The 22,721-nt window shown below is 44.4% G+C and overlaps 1 protein-coding gene across 1 annotated transcript in view; it reads left to right on the forward strand.

The window, feature by feature from the left end:
* Positions 1–22,721, forward strand: part of znf423 (zinc finger protein 423) — a 143,368-nt gene that overhangs the window by 33,216 nt on the left and 87,431 nt on the right. Inside the window, exon 3 of the mRNA XM_083972863.1 lies at positions 4,127–4,336. Within this exon, the coding sequence (XP_083828989.1) occupies positions 4,127–4,336 (210 nt within the window). The remainder of the gene's footprint in view (positions 1–4,126; positions 4,337–22,721) is intronic.

Genomic DNA, 22,721 nt, shown 5'->3' on the forward strand with positions numbered 1-22,721 from the left:
CCCTGATGTTGCACGGTGTCACACACATGGGTGTGCAGATGAAAACTTTCTTAAAATAGCCCTTGATATTTAATATGAATGTGAAGTGTGTAGGTCCAATTTATTATCCCTGCATTTATGAGGGTCCCAGATCAGTCCCGAAAAAAACAACTACATGTGGTTAAGCAATCATAGTGTTATTGATGAAAAGTATTTTTTGTATCCATTGATAAAATACATATATAATATTGGCATTCATATCAGTTCTTAGGCTGAATTAACAGCTGTGTATGCAAGTGAAGTGAATCTTTATTCTGCACTTAAACATTTAGTGCGCATATATACAGGGCCGTTGCTAGGAATTCTGGGCCCCATTAAAGAATACTAAAGTGGGCCCCTACCCCCTGACTTTTCCAGTTTTTTTTCTTAGAGTACATATGTATTATCATTTTTTATTTAGCCTACTTTGTTTTGATGCTAATGCAGCATTACTATTAGTATTAGTCAGGGTCTTATGCAGAATAAATCAGTCATACAAAGATTAGACTACTGGGTTTTTTTGTGGGCCCCACTGGGCGCTGGGCCCCTAGAATTATCATCACCTTTCTCCCCTATACAACGGCCCTGCATATATATACCTGTAACCAAACACTCTTATACTAGTCAGACTGCTAATATTGGCATTTAAAGACTATATATCTAACTGCAGACAAGTAAGGGAAAAGTAAGTGATTTTTTTTCACATAAATAAATTTTTTCTTCTACCAAACAATGGGTTTCAATCCTTGTCTAGAGGACCTTGGATACTGCTGGTTTTCTATTTTACCAGCTAGTTGATTCATTTAATTGCATTGACTGTGCATCTCAGGTGTGATTCAGTCCCTCATTACATGGCTAGAATAAAAATCAGCAGGGCTCAGTGACTCAAGGACTATTAGAAAACCATTCCTCTGAAACAAACTCTTTGACGCCAAAGTTATTGCGCATATGCCGTGCTTTTCATTTAATGTTGAAAATTCCTATTTTTAACGTTTTCTGTATATTTTTACTACAGGACTTAATTTTGATTTATTGTGTGTCTCGGGGTGATGTAAGAATAACACAGGGTGTCTGGGTTGAGGATTGGAGAGTTGGTGTTTGTGCTTGTGTGTGTTCTTTTGGTGTTTATGTGAGAGAATGTGCAGTTATTCCTGGCGTAGGGACAGTCTGTAACACAGAGATAATGGTTCTCTGTAGAGCGAGTGTGTGTGCATGTGGGTGTCTGTGTGTCTATGAGTGACTATACCTATATCCCGCTGATGGCTGTGTGTTTGTGTCTGTGTGTGTGTGTGTGAAAGAAAGAGAGAGAGAGAGAGAGAGAGAGAGAGACTGCGTGCTGATGGTGCACACATACTATTTGCAAGGGACTAGTGTCGTACTATTCAATCAATATCCCACCACACACACACACATACCCCTCTGCACCCTAAGCACCCATGGGAGTTGCCTGCTTTCATTAAGTAGGCCTGCTGCTTCTTTCTGGTGTGGTGTGGGTGGGGTATTGTAGAGAAAGAGAAAAAGAGATGTTGGGGGGTTTAGGAAGAAAATAAGACAAAAATGAGGGAAAACTGACAAATAATGTCAGATTTATAAGACTATGTCCAGCTCAGTGTTCAGATTTAAAAAAAAATTACTGCACTGCCACACATATTTATTTTCAGGTGGTTTTTAAAAACATGTTTATACACACACCTGGAGCACACTGAGGAAAATATATCTGCTGAGACAACTGAATGGGTGTGAAATGGGTGATCATAAATGCTGCTTGTAAACCAAGGTGAACGGGAGCTCCTGGGCCGCTGCCTGTAAATTCCCTATTTTATGCTTGTGAAGTGAATCCCAACAACATAAACATACACACAGGTTAAGGACAGCAGCAGCCGTATTGTGTTTTGTGCTGACATAAAATAACGATCACAATGAGAGTCACAGGTGAGTCCCTCACTGTGTCTAAGCGCCATCGTTTCAGGTTAAGCTTTCTTTTCCCTGTCCACACTGTGAGACAGCCGTTTGCAGGCTTACTCACTCCAGAAAGGGATTTCCTAAAGGTCAGTTTTGGATGTAACAAATCCTTAGTTTAACGGTGTTGGAAGGGGCAAATAGAGAGGCACAGATATGTTGTCAAACTCAGTCAACCTAACGTGTGCTCCTGTGCTTTTGGTAGTGATTCATTTGGGACTATTAAAACCTCCCAGGTAACATTTGGTTTTAAAATCTGTTGCAACAGGGACAATCTTTACTTCTCCGTCATATGTGGAAATTCTATATTTGTTATGCCTTTGCATGGGCGACAGCTGTGGCCACAGACTTTATGTTTTCCAGGCGTCTGTCCCATTCCCATGAACGAGATATCTCAGTAACGGCTCAATGGAAATTGTTCAGATTTTATACAAATGTCCATAAACTGATTAGGTTTATGGAGTCAAAGGTCATGGTTGCAGTGACCTCATGTTCTTCTGAATGAGACTTACTGTATTGGAAAGGCCAAGAGGACATTTTTTATTACATCTACCAAAAAAACAAAACAAAACATCCTCTTTGATTCCAGGATGAACTGATTAGAATTTGGTGGTTGCAGGTCAAAGGTCACTGTAACCTCACAAAATATGATTTTAGTTACAATTCATGAAATCCATACAGTAATTAGGACAAAGTTTAACAATTAACGTCTAATAAAATATGTTCTGTATCAACAATCACATCCTGGTTATATCTAGTAGAGTCGTTTTAAGTCGCACAAGACGGCTGCACATATTTCCAGTCCAGCACACACATGAATCTAAGTGTATTTGTGAATGTGTGCATTTATTTACATATCCAGTCAGTGTGACGCTAGTGTGTACACATCTGTGTGCACGGCTGCACACACGTGTATCCGTATCTGTATGTGTTTGTGTGTGAGTTCAGTGCACAATGACCGGTGTGCCTGCAGCGTGCATATGTGTGATGTGTTTATGTGAGCGCGAGTGTGTGCGCGTGCGTGTGTTTTGTCAGCCAAGGGGCCACTTTCTCTCCCTGGCCAGACGGTGCTCTCACCACTGGACAGATGGCCAAAACCCTCCCTCTGTCCTTCCCCAATCCCTTCATCTATTCCTCCTTCTCTCCCTTCATCACTGTCTTCCTCTCCTGCAGCTCCCCAAACACCCCATCACCTCAGTCCCCCATTCCCCACCTCCCAGCATCCCTATCTCCCCCATTCCCACCACACCTCTCCCATAATAAATCAGAGTGGGTTGAAGCCTCCTGCACCTCTCTCTCATTTAGCTCACGTTCACTCGTGATCACGTTTTCTCTCCTGAAGCCGTAGTTGAAGTGTTTGTGTCCAGCAACAGCCAGAGATGGAGCCATATTGTTTTTGGGCTGTCCATTTCACTGAAGCTCTGATTGAACTTCTTCATATTATAGCACACTTTCTTCCTTTCCTTTCCTTTCCTTTCCTTTCCTTTCCTTTCCTTTCCTTTCCTTTCCTTTCCTTTCCTTTCCTTTCCTTTCCTTTCCTTTCCTTTCCTTTCCTTTCCTCTCCTCTCCTCTCCTCTCCTCTCCTCTCCTCTCCTCTCCTCTGCCCTCCCCTCCCTCTGTCAAGCTGGTGTCTTCAGTGTCAGTCCTATTGGATCCTCAGCGTTTATAATGTGTTAATAAGGTGTGAAAATGGCGACACAATGGAGAAGTGAGGATTGGGCCGATGCAGCCTTTCACTGGTCCCTTCTCACACTCTGCCTGTCTGCTACCAGGACACACACATTCACACACACACTCCGTCTCATGCTAAAGTGACGTTCCACACGCTCAGTGCAATTAAGTCAGGCTGCACATGTCATTGATGAAATACGGATGGTGGAAAGATTACGAAAATATTATTACTCCAAGGAGATCTTTGTCAGATCTAAAAATGTGAGGACAACTTCAAAAAATAAAGATGACAACTGACTGGGATGATACAAGGTCATAATCATAACTCATAAACTTACAATATAGCTTGGACTGTGTCACATGTCCTTCCTCATTAATGTCCCTCTATTTATGACTGAATGTAAGAGAAATTCAAAACGAGTCTGTATAGCGGAGTGTACTGATCACCGTTGTGGTTCTATGTTGTTTGTGTCCTCAGAAGTCCCAGCATCTGACAGAGAGACAGAGGCCAAAGAAGGTCAGGGGACAGGAGCCGAGGATGGAGAACCAGAGGATCACGATGACCGTGATGAACGAGAACACGACGATGACCTAGATGACGAGTCCATTTTCACCTGTGACAACTGTCAGCAGGACTTTGACTGTCTGGCCGAGCTCACCGAACACAGAACCAACCACTGCCCCGCTGGTAAGAGTTTTATCGTTGTGAATAGAACAACTAAATGTCCACAATCATCATATATGAAGGAGCCATAGTGCATTTGTATACAGTACTTGTATGGGATACAAATTTATTTGTATACTTGTCTGGGATACAAATTTATTTAAGATAATGCTGTAATTTATGGGTAGAAATTGTCAAGTGAAAAATAACCAGAAGAGGGAAAACATGAAAAGGAACCAAAATAAAGGAAAGGAAATGTATCTGTGTGTAGTCATGCCACAACAAATGAAAAGATTTGAAACTGTGGTATTAAGCTGATTTAATGTCTAGCTTATAAGTGTGTTTTTCAGTGGGAAGGATGCGCTGCTTTCAGATGAGATGAAAGAGTTTAGTTGCATCATGCAGAATCACCAATTTTAGAAGTTCCTGGGTGACTCAGACTCTCCCTTGTTTCTGAATACCTATAGCTATTGGATTCAGTTATACCCATATGTCCCACAGGGACAGACTTGTGCACACAGACACACACACACATACACACTCCACAAAAGCCGTTATTAGTACTGGTGTAATTAATGGAGAGGCTGAAAGGAACGCGGCGGGGGCATCTGGTTCCTACAGATTAATCCAAACGCTCGCTTAACAAGCCAACACACACGCACACCACACACACACACGAACACACACTTTCTTGCCACTGCAAAGCAGTCTGCCTCTTAGCAAGTGTGTGTGTGTGTGTGTGTGTTTACTTTTGATAGGGGGATGAAGAAATAAGGAGGGGTGGTGATGGAGGGCTTTGTTTAAACTGGTAGAGACAGTGTTCCCAGAGACTGTGTAATGTAGATGATAAGACCCCTGCCTCAGCAACCTCTTATTCACCCGCTGACTTGACATCCAATCCCACTGACAGCGTTAGGGAGATGCTCGGAGATGCAAGAATAAAGAAATGAAATGAGCAGCTGAAATTCTATATGTAGTAAGACAGAGAGGGATGACAGGTGACAGTGAGCTTTGTCCTGTGCTGTCTAATAATGTTACATAGTACCTAAGTTGATTGGTGCTTCCCGGTGGCCTCATGGTCTTTAATAACTAGAAGTTATGAGAATGATGTAAATTAAGTTAATTCAAACAACAGAAATCATGCTGGGATACTTCACTATGCTTGAGGCTCAGTATGAGTCTTCCTTTCTTGCAGATATTAGACTCTAGACTTGTTCCACTTAAGTCATGTTAGCCATGGCTGACTGTTGTGAAGAATCAGTTTAATCCTACACTAATTCAAAGTAAGCCATGATGTAATTTAGCATACAGTACATGAACTGGTAATTGCTTTTAAAATTTTTTTTTTTTTTTACAAAACAGGAAACCTGTTTATGCTTTTCAGAATCGTTCTTGTTTTTTTGGTTCCCTTACTCTTATTACCAACAAATTACCCTACACACACACACACACACACTACATAGTCATTTACTCCTGCGTGCCGTTTCACTGCAGACACACATACAGCACACACTCGGAGAGAATCACACCGCCAAAAGCACAGGGCTGCTATCAGAGCGCGGGATGTGGCCTGTGATTTCAGCACTGGAGTCTGGGGAGGGCTACATGTTGCTGAGCGAGAAAGCCGAGGGAGGAAGGGGAGGGTAAGAGGGAGCGCACAAGAAAGAAATGAAATGAAATGATAAAACATGTTTTTCCCTGGAGAAAGAGTGGTTGAGATTGCAGAGTAATCCCACAGCTTGGCGGGATGTGTGTGTGTGCACTTGCATGCAGGGTGGGGGGGGGGGGGGTGGGGGGCTTGTGTACTTGGGTTCATCCATGTGTTGGTGTTTGCTATTATATGGTTGCACATGTGTGTATTTGACTGTTGTGTGTGCGTGTTTGTGAAGTTAGTGGTAGGACCATGGCTTTCTGGTTATTATTGAGGAGAAGGCTAAATTAAAAAACAGGGACTAAAGAATCCTTTTAAGTTCTCTGGTGGAGGCCCCTGGGAGCCAGTTTAGTAGGAGGGCATGGGACACACACACACACACACACACACAAAACACACTTAGTCTATTGGGGATAAACACACGCCACTCAAGATCTGCATGAGAGAGTTAATGTGTTCATGCATTTTGTAGGTGGTGTGTTGTGTTTGTCCCTGAGCAGAACCAAACAACTCAGACATCAGCCATCTTGGTTGGGGGTGACAGACAGGGGGCCATCTTGCCAGAAGTAACTAGCTATGATGCAACTGTGATGTTAGCTCGCTGTAAGCTTTGCATGGGAAAAACAAAAAACAAAAGAAACATTTGGAGTTAACTTAAGGCGCAGTGAGATGATGCATCAGTTGGCAGCAGAGCTTGGAGGTTTGCCTTGTCTAACACATTTACACTTTATACAGAAGAAATGCATATAAAACACTTTTTACTTACTTCAACGATCTCATCCTTCTGTCTGCAACATGAAATTTGCTCATGCTAATCTCATAAAGTCTCTTGAAGACGTGTTGTCAGTGATCCAATGTTGAATAATATCTGTACATGTGTGAGCCCCAGGTGCTGCTTTACAAACCATGTTAGTTAGTGCTGAATTCTCTGCAGAAAAAGCACTGGTATCTGTAATGCTAACTATACTGTTGTAGCAAATGGGTCCCAAGTTAGCAGCTAGCCGCAGCTATAACGTCGAATGGGTCCCAGGTGCGAGAGTGAAGCACCAAGTAATTCAGTGCCACTCTAGCAGAAGGCCTATAAAGAGGCACCATTAATTTGAGTGGAAATTGGACAAACACACACACACACACAATCACAGTGGCACAGATCAATGACACATAAATGTGTGTGCGGCCACTCAAACACGCACATACCCACAGACCCTACACATCTGGTTAATGTAATGCCACATTAATGTGCATGAGCTTGGACTGCTCAGCTGGTTGTGTAGTGTGTGTGTGTGTGTGATCCAGATTAGGAGCCCCAGTGAAAATACCATTGTTATTCTCTGGCACTGCACCTTTAAGCCAGTGTGATGGCTTTGGTCTTAAATTGTCAGAGTGATTCCTCAGTAATTATATGTAGTTGTATGCAGTTAAGTCACTTCCCAACACTGTGCATGAACTGTATGCTGATTTTCCTGAACATGTAACTGCAATATAGTCCAATTTATTTTCACTGTGGAGCCATGTGTAATATCGTGAACCTTCATCTTTAAGAGGCTCTTTTCCAGCTCACTTGCTGAGATTTAGCGTTTATTGTGTGTGTGATATCTATGTGTGTGTGTGACGTGTCTACTACTTACAGTCCATGTGGGCCTATATCCTGTGTGTGTACAGTACAGTACGTGTGAGAGAGACAGAGTGAGTGTGCGAGTTGGGGAAGTGTCGATGGGTCTCAGTAGGAGTCAGAATGTGGAGCAGAGACTCCCTGCGGAGAGGAGGAGCGGAAAAAAGCCTCCTACAGATCAAATGGAGAACATTCTCTGGCCCTGCTCCGCCACATCAACACACACACACACACACACACACACAAATACAGACATACACACAAACTCAACCCATTAGGGGATACCCAAAAGTTATCACTCTGGCCACAGCGTTGTAAGGTTGGGTCGTTGTGATGTGTTTTAGAGGCTACGGAGGCCCCTCTTTGTTTGTGGCTACTGTCCATTTAACTCAGGGTTTTATATAAAAAGCTGCCTGGCAGTCAGACACACTTCTGCACACACCCACACACATGTCAACAGTGTCCACACGTGCATGGGTAGGTGTGAGTGAGAAGGGCGAGAGGGCGAGAGATTGTTAAAGATGTCAGTAAAAGCCACTGGAGGGGGAAGAGGAAGCGATGAGAAGGTAGGTAGGCACGGAGTAAACGAGGGAGCTGTCAGTCAAGGCAGGGGGGTGGAAACCGGCTCTGTCAGTGACAAATAGCAAGTCATTAACCCAGCTAGTTGCTTCTTAGACGGCGAGATGGTGTGGGTGGAAAATTGTTTGTGTGTGTGTGTGTGTGTGCAGGGAGAGAGAGCAAGATACTGTGCATATCCTCTCCGAAGGTATTTGTGAGGTCTCTGTTAATTGAGCACATACAGCTGCACTCTCGTCTATTCGCTTTCCTCTCTCAGTAGGGGAGAGGAGAGATTACTAGGGAGCCTGTCTACTAGCTGGGAGGGAGGGAGGGAGGAAGGGGGAGACGGAGGAGGAAATGAGGGAGAGACAGAAGAGGAGTGGAAAAGGAGTAACGGGTACCAGGATGAAGACAGGTGAGGAGGAGGAGGGCGAGAGAGTGGAGGTAAAAAAAACAAAAACTTGTGCAGAAAGAAGGTGAAAGATGGAGGTTAGGGTGTGGAAGGGGGGGAGAAAAACATGGAGCAAGAGCAGGGAGGAGAAGCACGTCTGTTAGCAGAGGGGCCCTTGGGTAACTGGTTGGCCTCCCGCGGGACGTCTCCCCACTGCTAAGCTCTTACCGTCTGTCGCAACCCGCTGTCACACACACATGCAGAGAATCACCCTCTCGAGCAGAGAACTACATGCACGCACACACACAACACACGCAACACACGCAACACACACCTCAGTGTGTCTGTCGTCAGGATAGCAGCTGAGTCCTGTGAGGCCAAGACTCTTATTAAAACCACAGATCACTTTCTACAAGAGAGGGAGAGACGGAGAGGTAGGAGGGGTGTAATCTGAAACAAAATTACAGACAGCCTCCTGCACTCTGGCCTGCCACTTACTGTGTCTCATGTCGGTGTGTGTGTGTGTGTGTGTGTGTGTGTGTGTGTGTGTGTGTGTGTGTGTGTGTTTTAAAACCGGTAGCTGCTTTTGATTGACAAAAATAAATATCATGCTCCTAGTCATTTCCTTTATGTTCGCTCCTTTTTTTCCCCTCTTGGCTTTCATCCTCTTTGCTCCTGTCTTTTTGCCTCTCCCTCCCTCCCTTCTTGCCCTCTTCATCGCCATGTGCCCCTCTTCCCATTTTTTTTTTTACCCCCTCTCCACCCCCGCCCCCCACCCCTCTGTGTCTCTGTACCCGGGGGTGGCCCGAAGATTCCTGTGCTAAGCCCTTGGCATACATACAAGTGCACAGCGCACACACACAGACACAGCTGGCTGCCGCTCAGGTTTTCCAGGGAGAGAGCAGGAGCCCGGCACCAGAGGAGAGGAGGGGGATGGAGGGAGGAGGAGGGAGGAGGGAGGGAGGGAGGAGGAGAGCAGTAGAAGAAGTTGAGGGGGGGTGGGAGGAGGGGGGGAGTACAACATGCAGAGAGGGAGAGGGAGGGATGGAGGGTTGACAGGGAGGGGGTGAGATGGAGAAGGGTTGTTGTGAAGTCATTTTTCATCACAGGGTTCATTTTTCACTGCAGAGTTCTCCCACTCTCTACATCGCTCTATTTCTCTTTATCTGTCCTCTCCTCCTCCCGTTCCCCTCCCTTGATCCCGCTTTGTCTCTCTTTATCTTCCCTTTTTCCTCTTTTTTTTCCTGTCGTCCTTTCTCCCCCCCTCCCTCCTCCTCCCCCCCCCCCCCCACCACACTCCTCTCTCTCTCTTTCTCTCTCCCTCTTGCCTAAACTCTTTCCATCCTCTCTCTGGCTCCGTCTCTCTCTTTCAGCCTAGTTTCTCCTTTATGAAATATGGATGGGAGCAGTTTTGGGCGCGCTGAGAGGTTTGCAGTCGGAGGGAGGGAGGGAGGGATGGAACTTGGGAACTGGTAAGGGAAGGAGGGAGGGAAAGAGAAAGAGAGAGGGAGAGGGAGAGGGAGGGAGGGAGTGAGGGAGCTCGTGTCTCAGCAGACGTGCCTTGTGCATGCACCTAAACACCTCACTGAGCAATCTGTCAACATGTCAGCAACACATGTTTGGTAAAAAAGAGAGAGAGCGGTTGGAAGGAGAGAGGAGAGGGTGAAAAAAAATCTCTGCTCCTCCAGTGGGAGTAATGGCTCCCACCAGGGCTCTGGAAATGCTTTGAATTCAGCAGATTTCTATTGCGGGGTCCTCCCCCGGGGGCGTCTTTTTACAATGCCTGCATCTCAGAAATTTGAGCCCAAGGACCCCTGGGGGCGTCCTTTCATAATGCCTGAAAATGTAGGGTTATATTGTGTGCTCTTCCCCATGGGGCTTTTATTAATACCTGTATTCACTGCCACTGGAAATTACACAGGCGGCGCTGCAGGGGCCCGCGCTCGCTCCAGGAAGGGAGAAAGACTCTGCAGGGACGTTTTCTCTTTTCTCCTCTCTTTTCTCTTCCCTTCTTCCCCCCCTTTTCCCCTCCTCGTCCCCGTCTTCCTCCTCCTCCTCCTTCTCCTCCCTCCCTCCCTCCCTCCCTTTCCTCCTACTTTGACTCTCTTCCCTTTTTTCTTACTTAATGCAAGAGTGAAAAAGAAGAATTTGCCAAAGGACACAAGAAAGTGTGTTGTGTGTGTGTTGGCACCAGCTAACCCTCTTGTATTCAGTCCTACTTTGCTCAGAGGAAAAGAAACACTCGATTAAAAATGTAACTTCCCTCTTCCCCTCTTCTTTCTTTCTCATCTCTCCCCTCTTCTTCTGCCTGTCCTTGTGTGCCTGTGTATAGATCTGGCAGAGAGTAAATGTTTGTGTATGTCTGTTTTTGAGGCTGTATTTATGTGTGTGTGTGTGTGCGTGCGTGCATATGTGTACATGTGTATAGCAAAAACTTAAATCTTTAGTCCAGTACAGTGTGTGGGATTTTTTTTTAGGTTACTGTGCAAGGTGGAGACAGAAAAGACTGTCTGCAAACATTCATTAGAATTCTTCAGCCAAAGGGTTTACAGCTTCCCTGTGTGTGGTGTGTGTGTGTGTCAGTGCGTTTGTGTGTATTTATTGATCAAATATTTACATAGTCAGATTATAAAAATATACATTTACATATCTTTGAATAACTAACATTTGTCTGATCTCTGCAGTCAGACTGGTTTGATTGCAGATGTGTATGCTCGTTTTAGACTCAACTGGACCTTGAATTAAATCCGCAATAAGACGACTCATAAGAAGTAGATGTGTACTGTTTAATCAGTTTCTAACCAAGGCTAGGCAATTAAAAGTATTAAAAGTATCTAAACCTACAGTTGCAGCCTTTTACAGACTTACTCGTGCTCATGTCAGTTAATTAATGTGTGCATTCATGAACTAGGGGAACATGAGCACCACCTCTGCATTTTGTACATCACATAAAATCCATATGTTTGAGTTTTCCAGCCCTAAAACAGAGTTCTTGAAACTCTGAAAAACTTGCTGCTGTAGTGTGGATCTGCACAAAGTAAACCTTTGAGAATGATAGGCACCCACCGGGCCCCCTGATTGGCTCTTATCAGTCACAACTACTAGACATCGATTGTTGGTAACATCACTTGTAAAAGACATTGTAGAAAATGGAGAGTGGCTCAAAAAAGAGTGAAAACCTTGAATCAGAGTGTTAACAGTAGCCTCAATCCCTATTGGATTTATGGTAGTATTTTTTTAATCATTTATTTATAACTTGTGCATAGACATTAGACTGGTCTAGATTATGAACTAGTATTATTAATAATAGACAGCTGACCTCGGAGCATAGAGATGAGGCCCTTGATGTATTTCGCCATTAATAGCCATGCAGCAAAATATTCCTGTCAAACTAAGCGCTAAGGACAGCATTGTATTTGTAAGTATCCATTGAGCCAAATCAATCATGGTGTTAAATTTTAGAAAAAACTGGAGACGATGACTCAGAGATGATAAACAGTGCAAAGTATCACGCTCCATCTGACTGTGCAAACTGTCAAACCAACCAGTGCACAAACAACCAGCAACTCAATATAATACAGGCGATGTAGAATTCAGTCATTCTCTTTTTTTCTGTTTGCCAACACTGAGACAATCCTGCAGCTATTTTGTAGATTTCATTATGTCGTGAATGACTCAGCTACAGTGTTGTGTTCCAAACTCCAGTGGGGTTGAAGTTAACTGCATTATTACAAACAGAAACACCACGTTGACCCCACTGAACGGCTTTGCCTTTTTTTTTTAAGCCTAATACTGTAGCCATCTCTTAAATGCCAGGTTTCTCTCACTCTGATCATTTTATTAAACAATCCCTCCAGTCACTATATGTGTCAAAAGCAACTTAGTGCTTTACTGTGTTAAGTGCAGGTTGACAAGTTGATACAAGGCGTTTAAAACCTTGGAGTTGGGAGGATATTAACAATATAATAGAACATGCAATGCAATGTTTGAAGTAATACTGATTGTGTCAAAGTGCAGTTATCCAATCATGTGCCAGCAATGTAGTGCTACTGTCTAAACAACAGCAGATTTTAGTCAGGACTTCCTCTTTTGTATCACTCCAACCACAGCACTGAGGCCATCTGAAAGTGAGAGGAGGTAGAGAGGCTCTAAACACCTCAGGGAACCTTGACAAAGTGGCCCACAGGTAAGGGGAAGGGGGAGACTCAAACAGGTGGCAACAGTAGCAGAGAGTGAGAGGTATGTTGAAAGGCGTAATTGGACAGCCCTCACAAGCTCGACTGACACAGCAGCAGATTGAAAAGGACAGTGCAACTAGAGTCTCAATCCACTGCCTGAGCATGTTTACAGCTTGTTCACGTCTTGGTCCGTCATGATCCCACCACACAGTGCGAGAGAGTGTAGATTACCTCCCATGTCTCTGCTCTACCCAGTAGGGCTTTGCTTGGAGGACTGAAGCAGACACAGTAGGGTTGAGTTCATACCCGAGTGTAAAACATGTGAAATGTGGACATGAGAGGCAACCATTGTTGCACAAAACACACCAGATGACACCTAACCCGCTACATTCTGGACCTAGTTGCATTAGGCTAAATCAGCGGTTTATCATTTACAGTTTTATCATGTCCACTACTTCTGTTCTGTGTGAAGGTTTTTTTTCTTCCCATAAACCCAGTAGAAAAAACAAGTATATGTAATTGATTTTTTTTCCCTCTTTCATTCCACACCCAAATCTTGTGGACTGTTGAGTTTTTAGAAATGCTAAATCCCAAATGCTGCGGTTTTATATCTGTGTGTTTATGTTTGTTTATAATTGTATTTTGGTTTGGGGAATGTAGCCTGTTTGTTTGTAAGTGTGACCCTGAACATGCATGTGTAGCGTGCAATCCTTATGTGTATCTATCTATATATATTTGGTTCTGTATGAGTGTGTATATATATGTGTGTGTGTGTGTGTGTGTGTGTGTTTTACATCTCTGTCAGTGTGTGTGTGTGTGTGTGTGTGTGTGTGTGTGTGTGTGTGTGTGTGTGTGTGTGTGTGTGTGAATGGGTCAGGATAGAGTTGTCATGGGGCCATGTGGGGGCCTCTTCCGCGTATGTGTGTCTACGTGAGGGGGATGTCTGGATAATGAGGAACAGGCCATTCCCTTGGATTCCTGCACCCCTGCCAACAACCAGGACCCCCAGAACCTCTACCCTCCTTTTCTTTTCTCCCCCCCCCCCCCTCGTGCAGACACCTGGGACTTTTTCCCTTTTTCTTCCCTGTTGCTCTCTCCCTCTCTCTGCTTCTTCTTTCTCTCCTTCCAAGTGGAACGTGCAGCCGTCCTTCATTTCTGCCCTTCTACTTCTCTTTTCCAATTCTTTGTCCACTTCCTCATCCCTCTCTCACTCACTGGGACATCAAGCCATGTTCCTCTCCTCTCCTCTCCTCTCCTCCCTGACCACAATATGTGCCTCCCTCCCTCCCTCCCTCCCTGCTTGCTGTCCCTACCCGCTGTGTTCTCAAACTCAAAACTGACCACATCCCGTCCTTTTCGCCCTCTCTCTCCCTTCCCCCACACCCTCCCTCCATTCTCTCCCCATCTTCTCTGTTCCCTGTGGAGCTGGCCCCAAAGCTCTGATCCCTTCCTCCATGCCCCTAAACTCCCCCACTGTGCCCTCCCAAGACACACGCACACGCACATACATACACATACACACTCATACACACTCATACACACTCATACACACACACCCTGTGGTGACTGGCCCCAAAGCAGCCCCTGTTTGTCTCCCTCCCTCTGTTTTTCCACTCTTTCTTTCTCTCTTTCCCCACCTCTGTCTCCCACACCCCGTTTGATGCTTTAGATTTGTTATACGCTCCATTTAAGATATTTTCCTACGTTGGCATTTTGAAAGCAGCAATTTATTACTCTGTACATTTTTTGCCCATTAGCCTTTTGGGTAAATAGTTCCACCACAGTTTGCACTGTGACTTCAAATCAGTTAACAGACTTAATTGTATGTGTCCCCCGCAGTCGTAATTTGGACTTCTTTTCCTGTTTTTGTTATTATTAATGAAACTCAACAGTGCCCCAATTTTCTGCCCTTGATGCTGGATTTCTTGGTTTTACTATTGTGAATGTATCATGTAAAAAAAAAAAAAAATGAAAACACAAATATATGGAATTTACTATAATAACCTCCTGCATGCTAAATTGAGCACAAAGAGGTGTGTAGGCATACAACACGCACACACGCACGCACACACACATGCATGCAGTTCCAGTCACAGACAGTGGTGGCAAAGGGCAGTGTACCATAGGGAGAGGGCCTATACGTAATAGTTTTAACCCAGCGCTCAGGTGTGACTCGCCTTTGTCCAGCCAAATGTCAGAGAAAAGCACAACTCTGGGGAGAGAGGGAGGGAAGAGGGTGGGCAGAGAAAAGGACGAAGCAGAGAGGAGGAGAGGATCAAGGGAGAGGGAGTCGGAGAGAGTGGAAATGCAGAAAAGGGGGGGTGAGATGCACAGTAGATGGGGAAGGATTCAAGAGAAAAGGGAGGGGACGCCATTACCCAACAGACTGATCTAACTGAGGGACTGCCTCTGCTGACCTGGTCGTTTTTCCGTAGTAGAGTCACTGGACTTGGATTTTTTATAACAAGTTGGTTCAGACCTCAAGTTTTTTTTAAATGTATTTTTGAATTTAATACATTTGGGGTTAACTAAAATGTTGCTACAGCACTGATTTTTAGGTTCCCCAGCTTGCTCTAACTTTGAATAATTATTATAATTAGAAGAAGTAGAATAAAGGTGGAAACAATATCTCACAGTTCATGCGTTAATGGTGAAATAAAAAAGTAGATAAAAAAGAGTACGTGTTAGTAACATAATGAGAGCTCAACACCGGGTCGGCGATGTGGGGTTGTTGCAGTTCTGTCTTTCGGTATCACAGCACAAGATCATGACCATTTGTATCATGTTTCGGTCTCGTGGTTTCCGAATCGTTACACCCTCGCTGACTTTTTGTCAACCAAGTGACCGCCCGACTGTTCTGTTCGGAGACTGAGGCTGTTTTTGCCAGGCTGTCTGTCTGGGCCTGTGGGGGCTGGGAGCCCTGCTTTGCTCCGTTCTCTCCACGCCTCAAGAGCTCCCTGGGGGGGCAGCAGGACCAACTCTGCCAGCCTCTCTCTCACACTCCCATTTACCCCCACCCTAATGCTGAACACACACGCACACACACTGACGTCAGCTGCTCTAGGCCTTCTCCCCTGGGTGCTACCAGAACCCTTTGTTTCCCTCCCCCCTTGTCCCCTCCCTGCCTCCCTCTTCTCCATCTCTCCTTCCACCCCTCCTCACTCCTATCCCTGTCCTTTGTCCCTAGAAATAGCTGTCCTGCTTACTGCCTGATTGGAATTCACTGCACTATGGGAAGTCACAGGGGAGGGCCATTGTCAAGTGTGTGTTTGTGTGTGCGCACACACGTGTGTGTGAGTGAGTTTTTTTGTTAAATGATCATGAGTGCATGCAGATTTCTTGTGCACGTGTGGCTTGTGTGTGCAGGTGTGTACTGATGAGACATGGCGGTTACTGTTGTGAGATGAGAAGCTGTTTAGAAGAGAGAGAAATAAATTACAACACTGACAGAAGTCTGTGGCAGATATGTACATGATGTGTTTCTATCCTCCACAAAGTATTGATTGATGTATTTATTAAAACAATATAAATCCTACCTGAGGACCATCATCATCATCATCATCATCATCAAGTGTTTACATATATGTGAGAGAGCAGATATCTGGCAAGAACACCAGCCTTTTGATGACATCTTGCTTTTTCTGGTTCGTAGAGCGTATACAGTAGAGGAAGGTCACTGCTTTGGCTGTACAGTACATTGAATCATTAAGAACACACAACTTACACATGTGGGCTTTCGAACAAACACTGATTTGTTTAGCTCGGCTCCCTAAGGAGTTATCCGTGTCACACTTTGATATCTTCCACAACCATCTGTGTGTTTGTATTAATGAACTAATGACCACTCTACTACTGGTAGAGGCATAGACTCCTAATTATGACTGCAAGTATTATAGCTATTTAATAATCTATACATGACATGTATTATATTAAATAGTTCATCTATAAAATGTTATGATGTCACAACTGAACTGAAAACAGAGCTTTGCTGTTGCGGTATGAGTCACTCCAAACGTCACCTCAGCATCATGAAATGGAGAAAATCTACGAATCTGGAAGACAAACAAACAAACACACAAAAAGCTTTGGGGCTTTTAAATTTGATAAATGAATTGATTGAATTAATTGATTTGTGCAGTAACCTTAAAGCTAGCTGCAGTGCAAGTGACTTGAGGTGAAAGAACACAGGGATCAGTGAGCATATCTTTTCTTTTGATGTATTTCTTCATTATACATGGTGGCGTGCGTGTCAGCGTGAGAGCAGCACTGTATTTATAAGTGAACATTTTGTATGTAGGCTTTTCTTCAATGTGTTTTCTGGGTGTAAAGGGAATGCATGTGCGTGTGTGTGTTCATGCGTGCTTCTGCTCCCAGCATGAATCCTTGAATTGGGGTTAAGGAACAAGAGAATTCCTCCCTCGTATTCCCTCCTTTCCTCTCCTCCCATCTCTCTCGCGCTCCTTCTCCCTCTCTCCCTCCTTCTGTCTTTGTCTCTCTCTCCCTCTCTCTCTCACCCGTGCAAGTGGGATGTCTTGAAATATTAACCAATCTGCTCTTCATTTTTCAAATATGATAGAAAACACACTGCTAAATAAGTCAGAAGCGAGGCCCTGCCGGGGAGCGCACTCAAATAAACAACAAAACAACACAAACAATAACAATGAAGAAAGAGAAAGATGGAGACGGAACGATGGTGGGGGAGGAGGAGGTGGGGGAGACTCTTGTGTTGCGTTGCCTTAACCAGCCTGGATCCATCCATCCATCCATCCATCCATCCATCCATCCATCCATCCATCCATCCATCCATCCATCCATCCATCCATCCATCCATCCATCCATCGGACTGCATTTCAGTTTTATTTAGTCACCTTTTTCTCTCCATATACTATACTGTCCTTCATCTCACCTTGTCTTTTACTCTCCTTTTCTTTCTCTTTTAACATTTTTTTCCACTCCAACAAATGCAGCTCAATTGGATTTTTTTTTGTATTTGTGTGTGTACTCTGTGTGTGTTTGGGGGGTTGCTGTGCAGCTGACTGAGGCTCTGCTTCTTTACCTCGGCTGTGCTGTTGGCTGGTGGCCGGAGGGAGTGCCCGACTTGAGTAATGAACTCTCCCAGGAAGATGCACTGCTACGTGGGCCTGCTGCCATCCCGTGCCCCCCCCCCCCCCCCCCAGCCTCTGTGTTGGTGGGACAGTGTTGAGTGTGGGGGCTGCTTTTGATGGGAGAATTCTGGGAATACTGGGTAGAGGGCATTAGGGGGTTTTGGGTGGTAGGGTGACTGGATATTTCCCCCCCCTTGTTGGTTGCCAAGCCATGCGGCCTGCAAATGAGCAGATAAAATTATGTGTGTGTGAATGTGAGTCAAGAACTGCTCGGGCCTGTGTACAGAGATTTGTATGCTTCTGCGTTTTGAGTGTATGTGGATATTTGGTGTGTGTGGGAGTTTGTCCTTAGAGAATAGTGTGTGTGGTGGGTGGCTGAGGGGGGGGGGCAGTGACAGCTGCAGAGGGGGGCCGGGGGGGCTGACTGCTCGCTGGCTGATAAGGGGGGCTTCACATCAGAGACACGACGAGAAGACTAATAATTCTGCAGCGCAACACGCACACTCGTGAACGCACAGAAGCTCATAGAAGAGAGGCAGTGTGAGACAAAGTTAAGGAAAGCTAGATTGGGCTGTGGGACACTCCATGAGGAGATTGTGTGTGCATGGGGTGGGGGTTCACAATCTTTAAGAGAAGAGGCAGAGAATCACAAAGATGGGTGTGTGGGTTTGTGATATATCTGAATCTGTGGATGCATAATTATAAAAGGCAGCTCCAGAGATTTTTTAAGCCTAAAACACACATTTAAATGATGTGTGTTATAGTGTGTGCCGCTGTGCTGAGTCAAAGGCACAGTCAGGCCGGCTTTTTAAAACAGACTCTTATGAAACTAACCCCTCCGTCTTAACCTTTACATTTACATTAAAGCGTCAATCATCAATCTCGCTGCAGTATAATTATCTTCATTGTGCACTTAGTTTAGTTTACATGTCATGAAATCCACGTGCAGGGAAGGCTGGGTGTAAAGATTTGATATCCATCTTCGTGTTCGTTGTTTTGACACTTTGTGACTTTGTGGTCGGCTCCAACGCGCTCTGAGAGACATTAAGGTCAAAATGGAGCGGGACCCTGAAACAAAAAACACATTCTCTCCTTTTTATTTGGTTTAATTAATTGAACGTCATTGGTAATAATGGCTATCTTCCTCTGAGCCAACATCAAACATAATACAGTTCTTTACCATGTCATGACACAAACCAGATCTTCACAATTACTAGTTGGTTTTGGCTGAACTTCTCCTTTTTGCTTCCTGACAGAAAATTAGATTAATTTCAATGGCTGTAACGCCGTCACTACGTCAGCTGAGATTTGTCATGTCTTCTTTTATGATACATTTACTGAAAAGAGCATATGCAAGCAGCCTACTAAGTTCTTTAGTGGAGGACAGACTCACAGTATAATGTACAGTATACATCACAATTTGCCCTAAAAAATGCTAATGTCCTTCTTGCTTACTCATCTCTGCATCTCACAGATTGAGCTTCTCCTAACAGAGACAAAATCAGTCTCCATTAAATCCGTTGCAGCAGTGTAATGTGTTTTTCCTGCTCTTTCCTGATGTAATAATAGCCCCCACCAGTCCTTAATTATTCATATTTTAGTAATACAATCCAAGTTAACGGTTCAAACATTAGTACATAATAAAACTCCCGAGGCTTCGCTTTTAATTTAATTCCTCCGTTTAAATTAATTTTGGGGCATGCTTGTGCTTTTAGCTTGCTCCTCCGCAGAGGGGAGGGGGTTGGGAAAGATATAGAGGAGAGATGGAGGGAAGAAGAGAAAGAGAGAGATGGAGGAATGAGGGCTTGCCCAGGGAGATGGATCTGCTGCAGGTGGGTGAACAGCCATACAGGTGTTTGTGGTGTTTGTGCTTGGTGGGGGCACAGAGGATGAGCCGGAGGCAGAAAGAGACAGAGATGGACTGAAGTTTCTCCGGCAGCAAGATCTATTATAAGTAGATGGAAGTTAATCAGATGTCTGTGTGCATGTAATAATAACATCAACAACACTGTTATTTTCATGCACAATGACAGACAAAACATTCAGTCCGGACATTCCTCTGAGGGCTATCAGGATAAACATTTTGTTATCAGCTTCATTATTTAATGTTTTGATGCTGAACATATTGCTAATCTATTTTGTAGCTTTGATAGCCTTAAGCCAGCAGAGGACAAGCAGGACACACGAGCAGCCGGACACTGATGATGGACAGAAAAAAAAAGAAAAAAGGGCGGCCCAAAGGAGGTGGTATTGAGTAGGTAAAAAAAAGGAAAGAGAAAGAGAGAGAGATTGGAGAAGGATGGAGGGATACACAGACACATTGGTGAGGAGGGACAAACAGAAAGGGAGGAAGAGAAAGAGAAAGAGATTAGCCGTGCTGATGCTGGGGGGGGGGGGGGGGGGGGGGTCTTCTCTAAAGGCATGAAAGCACAATGAACCCCAGTCAGTCAAAGAGGTATTTCCATTTCTCTGCTCTCACCGCTCTATTAGACTGCTTGTGTCCTCCGTCGGTGATGTGTGTGTGCGTTTGCGTGTGAGCCAGACTTTGCTCATGTTTGACTTTGTGTTCTGTGTGTGTGCGTGCATGTTCAGCTGCATGTCTACAGCTGTGTGTGTGTGTGTGTGTGTGTGTGTGTGTGTGTATTTGAAGTCAGTGTGGTGCTGTACAATAGTTTGGGTCCCAGAGCAATCCGCTTTTCTGCTGCGGAGACCGGCCCAGTCAGTGGTCTCCATTGATCTGCACCCCTCCGCCACAGACACTCCCAACCCCACTGTGTGTGTGTCTCTGTGCGTGCTGCATTTTTTTTTTTTTTTTTTTTGTGTGTGCACACGCTCACATGCATTTATGCAGATGTTTTAAATTGTCTTGACTTTTTCTTTTTTTTTGTTGTTGTTGTTGTTTTTGTGATATTATCTTACACAAAACCATGTTTGTGTGAATGCTGTCTCTGTGTTTGTGTTGTTTTGTCTGTAACCTTGTGTATTTGTAGGTGTGTGTCTTGTCTTGTTTTTTCCTGTTGGGCAGTCACAGTAGGGAGATGACAGTGTGTGTGTGTGTGTGTGTGTGTGTGTGTGTGGAGGGGGAGCAAAACACTAGTTCATTCCATAGCCATGCTTTGGCTACCTATACACTTAAGCACACATGCATCCTCACGCACAGGCACACACACACACACATAGTCACACATGGCTCAGCTTGGCGGATGCAGGCTGTAATTACAGGACCTCCTGGCCTCTCTCTCTGTCTTTCTCCCTCTCTGCCCTGCCGACCTCTCCCCCCTTTGATCTCTGTGCACCAGCACACACACACACACACACTTTCTCTCACACATTTTTTTTTTCTCTTACCAAATCCACCTTTGTTTCTGTCTTTGCGTCCCTCCCTGTGTGTGTCTGAGCGCTGCTCTTTGTTGCAGCCAGTGTGTGGTCTTTAATTCACACAGGAGCCTCTTTTCTGGACGGTTTATTTTGAAGTCTCTCCTTCTCCACTGACACATTGAACTTGATACTTGGGGGGATTATTCCCATTCTAACCGACCTGTGTGTTGTCATATGTTTGTCTCCTTGTTTGCATTTTGAGAAATAAAAGCTGTCAGCAGCCACTAAAGAGGTTAAAAGCTGTTTTTGGAGTCTGTGAAAGTGTTAAATAAAAAGGTAGTTGTCTTTCTGAGATGATAAAGCATCTAGGCTGTACAGTTTTCATTTCCACATTAATACATTGAACCTGCCTCTTGACATTTCCCATCATCCTACCCCACACCTAATGCCTCTGTCACTGATTATCTATTATCTCCCTTTTTTGATTATTTATACCTCCTTACCTTACTCCCCTACTGTATCTTTGTATCATTGTATTGCTTCACCCTTGTGTTTTTCCTCCTTTTCCTCCTTCTCTTTCTCTCTGTCATTGACAATCAGTGGGTAATGCTGCCTTTCTCAAGGGAGCAAAATGTTTTATATACATGAGTAATTATTTTACAGCACACACAGTCTGTCCAGGTGACATAAAAATGAGTGAGTGCCTGCATATTGTGTGCAGTTACTATCACACTGTATACATACATACACATACACATACACGTACATTGCAAAGGATGTTCTTGAAGTGTTTTTAGGTATCTCTGTCAGTCAATATGAATATGGCTAAATCCCTTCCAATGAAATAAACAGAAAAACTCACACTAGCTTGACACAAAGCCTGAAAGCAGTATAGCTATTTGTCCCATTTCTTACATTTTGATACATGAATATTCAGTCAGCATTTGTTAAGCGTGAAAATGGCGGTAGGTACTTTTTGTAGAATGAACAGTTGAGGTCAAAATCTGAAACCAGCCATCTCTGAATGAGATTTTCAATGGTTGCTCCAGAGAAGAAGTTATGATGTCTCCTCTGACTCCAAACCATCCAGCCTGACTAAAATACTGTCGTCCACGTCTGAGGGATTGAAAGCCCATACTGCTCTCTGTCTATAAAGTTATACGTGTAAATAAGGGAGGGAATGAGCTTGGGAATGACACATGAGGGGGAAGATTGTCACACAGACATGCAGCGGGCGACACAGCCTCCTCCACTGGGCTGATCACCACACACCGCTACATTGATCTCTCCACTTCTCGCCCTCACTCGCTCTCTCCATCTCTCGTTTAGCGAGACTTGAGTCATAAAATCGAGTCCCAGTCTCTGGGTTGTTGTTTTACCAAAAAGTGGATTGTATTTATACACACAAGCACTCACACATTCATAGACACAACTGATGTACAGTTGTTTGTGCAAATGGAACACAGGAGAGAAAAAAACAAAACACCTAAACATTCAAATTCATGTGATTAAAATGAGTCGAAAATTCATTTGCATGCTGAACGCTCTCTCATGTTTGGTTGAGTTGACATTCGTTAGTGCCTGCATGTGTTTTGT

Source organism: Trachurus trachurus (assembly GCF_905171665.1).
Source record: "Trachurus trachurus genome assembly, chromosome: 6".
Lineage (NCBI taxonomy): Eukaryota > Metazoa > Chordata > Actinopteri > Carangiformes > Carangidae > Trachurus > Trachurus trachurus.